The following is a 4,290-nucleotide window of genomic DNA, read 5'->3' on the forward strand; positions in this document are numbered from 1 at the left end:
GAGAGTGTTTCGTAGAGTTTATAGTTCGATAGGGCGATCACGAGTGAGGCGTGATTCGTCTGCCATGGTTGTATCCTGGGACTCTATATTCGTACAGTCCCGTCTCACTAACGGAGCGAATATTTTGAGTTAAGGAAAGAGATCATATCTCGACTCCATGTCTCTTTGCGAATACGATTTCTTATCGTTCTTGTATTCGTTTTTTTACATTCGTTTATTTCCTTAACATCGTTTTTTTTATTCTATCGTTTATGTCAGTCCGGTTTTCCGGCTTCTACATAAAGCACGTAGCAAACTATACTGCCACACCCGAAAACCTCAGCTAGGATTCGGCAAAGACAAAGTCAGGGGCACATACAAGCCGGTTTGGCTCTTTAACTCATTTCAGTTTGACCTAGACGATGCCACCACTTTTTGACTTTACCACTAATGCTTGGAGGTACGTCCTCCCGTTGGCCGGTGGATTGACCTATGCCTAGGACGGTTCGGGGGTGTTACATACGTCCTCCCTGCTTCTCCCTATCGGATTCTTGAAGGCCAGAAGCCTGTGTATTTCGATGGGTCGCTTTATTGGCTAACCGAGTGTGTAGAAACCAAGTTGTTGTCTTTTGATCTTCACACGGAAACTTTTCAAGTGCCTGACCCTCGCTTTCTAGTCTTGTGCATCCTCGATAACCGCTTGTGCGTATCCCTCAAAATCTATCCCACCAGAACCCAAGTGATATGGTCACTCGACGGCGGCGGCTGCAACATGATGATGACATGGAAGCAAATGTGTTCGATAGATGTCACCAAAACCACTTTTCATGACCCTCCTTATCTTCCCCGACCAGCACTGTTGCCAATAGCTATTGTAGACGAGACCATATTATTGCTTGGTTATAGGCGTGGTCCACCACTGGTGATACATGATCTCCATACCAAATCCTATGTTTTTGACTCCTTTCCTAAATCCCCTGAATATCCTGTTTGTTATTTCCCTAGTTTGTTCTCAAATTAAACCATTTTTCTTTGTAATTTAATCTTCTTTTTATATATATAATATTTGAGTTAGTTTGAGAGTTGCAGCGCTCATGTGTGCCTATTTCTTTAGGCTTCCAAACACTTACCTCCTTGTTAGATGTTGCAAAGGTGAAACTACCCATAGGAACAACAACGGAATCACTTTGGCATTTGCAAGTAATTGTCTTTTCATATGCTTTGTTGTATGTGTAGAATCACGTTTGTTTTATTATACAGGTGGTGGTGATTTGGATTTGCAAATTACCAAAATGATTTACTTCCTATTATGTAAATATATTGCATTAGCAAGGGTATGTATATCATTCATCCATGTACTAGCATTCTGATCACTTGTAAACCTCCATGCAATTTCATGCGTTAGCTAGTAATATGATATCTTTATGATTACGTTCCACCTAAAAAGAAATGGAATTTAATGTAGACATACTAGTACAAGGTTGCCTCTTCCAGGCGGATCCATGGGAATCGGTGGTATATTTCAGCGAGACTTCTCTGCACCAACTGGAGAAGAACAGGTTGGACCAATCGATTCTGCCAAAAGTCATGCAAGTCAACCACTTTGGTCGCAGTGGAAGAACTAAATGGACTCACCTTGCCATTGAGGATACAACAGATTGGAGTAACCAGTAAGCTTTCTGCTTTCAGCGTTTCTCTTGTTACATATGATTAGCCATAGGCTTTTAGTATTAACAAAAAAAAAAAAGCTCTCATCTAGGCTTCTGAAGACTGGCTTATTTAGAATTTGAGTAGAAACATTAGGCAGAGAACTGAACTGGATCATTGGAAGCAATGTGAACATGGTTATGTTAGGGAGAATCATGTTGTGTCTTTTTATTTGTTAATGGAGCTGCATAATTTGAATTATTAGTAGTTTTGCATAATTTGAATTATTAGTAGTTTTGTGATGGTGCAGGTAGACTTCTGATGATGTTTTTTTATGAATTGAAGACATCCTCGGAAGTTTTTATCGCCGGCCACTGCTCTCAGATTAGGAGCTCCCATCGGTTCCGTCTGTGTGTTGGGATGTGAATGTTGTTAACCGGATTACTGGTTTAAGTGTGGTCCAGAAGAGAATAAATCGTATACCACACTAAACCGGAAATTAAACTTCTCGGTTAAGATTAATTGTGATTGCAAACCGGATAGAAGAAACTAATGGATACAGACATAAAGATTTGGTTGATAACAGAACATTAAGTAACTAAGATCATCTCAACTACATCACCACCGTCAGACAAGACAACATAAAGGTTTGGTTTGTAACACATTAACTAAGACCATCTCAACTACATGGAGTCTCTTATTTGGAGACAGTGAGAATCATTTCGGTCGGTTTAATGAGCTCGAAGGTGCAAACATCACCGACCTCTAAACCAAAATCTTTAACCAAACCAGGCCATCCACGAGAGAATCTTGACTGTATCTTAGAGACCACATACGTAACCTCCCATGACTTCTTCCCTTTTGGATCATGAATTTTGAACACCGTTTCCTCCTTTGGCATATGCATCTCCGCAAACCTCTTTGGGACACCCTGGATCACATATCAAAACGTTTTATTAGTTCCTATGCACATAACTCAACTTCACAATCTTACTCTTTTGTTGTCTTGTCGTACTTGTCTTACCAAGAACAGGACGTATGATTTCTTTATGGTGAGTGTAAACTCTGAAACAAGAGACGAAGTTCCAGCTTCAGAGTCGTCAGATTCAGTATCCATCTTCCTCTTTTTACACTTGTTTGCTTTTTCAGCCTTCTTAACTTGCTTCTTCCCCAAGTTAATAAGCTGACGTTTCTGTTTCAATCTTCCTCCTACTGTAGACTCAGCTGTTTCTGAGACGGGATAGTTTGATGCAGACAACGACTCTCTCTCTTCCTCCAGCACATTGTTCACTTCTTCTCTCTTGTTTCGACCTGGCTCATCAAAAAACAGCAACATGGACAATTAAAGTCTGTCTTCTTCTTCTCCATAAGCCTTACAAAAAGCATGAGAAGAACTTACTGGAAGAAGCAATGGTTGCAGATCTTTTGGGTCTAAGTATCTCGACGCAATCTGTTTTGTAGATGCTTACGTTAAAGCACATGTTACCCTTGTGCGTGAACGTGAGAAGCTCGTCATCACCTAACCCATTGTCGCTCAAAAACTGGTCCCATCCGTTTTGCTCCATGTAGTAGAAGAAGCTTTGGTATTTTGAGAGGTCGATTCGCCATGAGCTTCCCCATGGCAACTTTAAGACCATCTTAAACGAGAACTCCTTGGCTGAGATGCTTTTCAAGAAGTCTTGAGGGATCTCTCTCTTTTGGACATATAACAAGAACAAGAACAAGATCTGTCAATAAATGATGAAAAGAAAACAAAACAAAGAAAGATTTGCATTCTGTAACATCCGATCAGCATCTCAAGCCCTAAAAGTTTCAACCTTTTGACTTTACGCACAGATCCATCAGGAATAAAACTTACTTACTTACATACTTGAAAATAAGTTTTATGAAGACGGGGAAAAGAAAGATCAACATACCATGGTTTGAGATGATAGATCTTCCTTTCTAAGAACTTTGAAAAATCCTGGGTTGTCACTTTCTTCCATAAGCTTAGCAATGTAGTTGTTAGTCGCCATCTCTTTCTCCTTCTTTCTTCAACCTCTTGTCTCTCTCTCTCTCTCCCTCTCTCTCTCTCTCTGTTAATGGGAAAAATTTAGAGAGAGAGAGAGTGATATGAAAGGCCATTTATTCTAAAGACAGTCGATGAAGCTCCTAGCATTCAACGTACTTAATTTTTCTCCATCAACTTTTGAAATAATTGAGAAAGATGCCCATGCATCATTATAACTTGTATTTTTTCTTCAAATGCTGAAAATAGGATCTGTGTTTTGTGAGTTTGGAGACACGTGACAAGCAGTGCAGTTTGCTAGTTAGAGTAAACTCAATTCCACTACAAGGACAGCGACTTGTTACAACATCTACTCCATACGCTAAAACCATATTTATTTTTATTACTACTGTATTTGACAGCCAATTATTTATTTCATTAATACTTCTTTACCTAATAGCTAGCTAATTCTTGTTTTTAATATTAATCAAAGTTACTAACTGTTCAAGTTTTATATATACCAATTATTTGCTTAGGTTTTTAGAAAAAGTTGAACGGTGACATCACTAACTAGCTCAAAATATTTGTACTATAGTGTCGTATTTTCACATACGCCTCTGTTATATTTACTTATGGGTATTCAAAAGCTTACATGACAAATCAAGAATAATATATCA

General features: G+C 39.0%; 1 protein-coding gene and 1 pseudogene across 1 annotated transcript; one reads left to right on the plus strand and one right to left on the minus strand.

Moving 5' to 3' along the window:
* Window positions 1-1,015, plus strand: part of LOC106313222 — a 6,516-nt pseudogene extending 5,501 nt beyond the window's left edge.
* Window positions 1,016-2,152: 1,137 nt separating this feature from the next.
* Window positions 2,153-3,803, minus strand: LOC106316684 (B3 domain-containing protein At5g18000). Its single transcript, XM_013754572.1, has 4 exons — window positions 3,543-3,803; window positions 3,026-3,320; window positions 2,651-2,937; window positions 2,153-2,557 (listed from the first exon to the last, which is right to left on the minus strand). Exons 1-4 carry the CDS (start codon window positions 3,639-3,641, stop codon window positions 2,324-2,326), a joined length of 915 nt encoding a protein of 304 aa, XP_013610026.1. The 5' UTR covers window positions 3,642-3,803; the 3' UTR covers window positions 2,153-2,323.
* Between the last annotated feature and the right edge of the window lie 487 nt (window positions 3,804-4,290).

This window comes from Brassica oleracea, chromosome C9 (assembly GCF_000695525.1).
Source record: "Brassica oleracea var. oleracea cultivar TO1000 chromosome C9, BOL, whole genome shotgun sequence".
Taxonomy (NCBI): Eukaryota; Viridiplantae; Streptophyta; class Magnoliopsida; order Brassicales; family Brassicaceae; genus Brassica; species Brassica oleracea.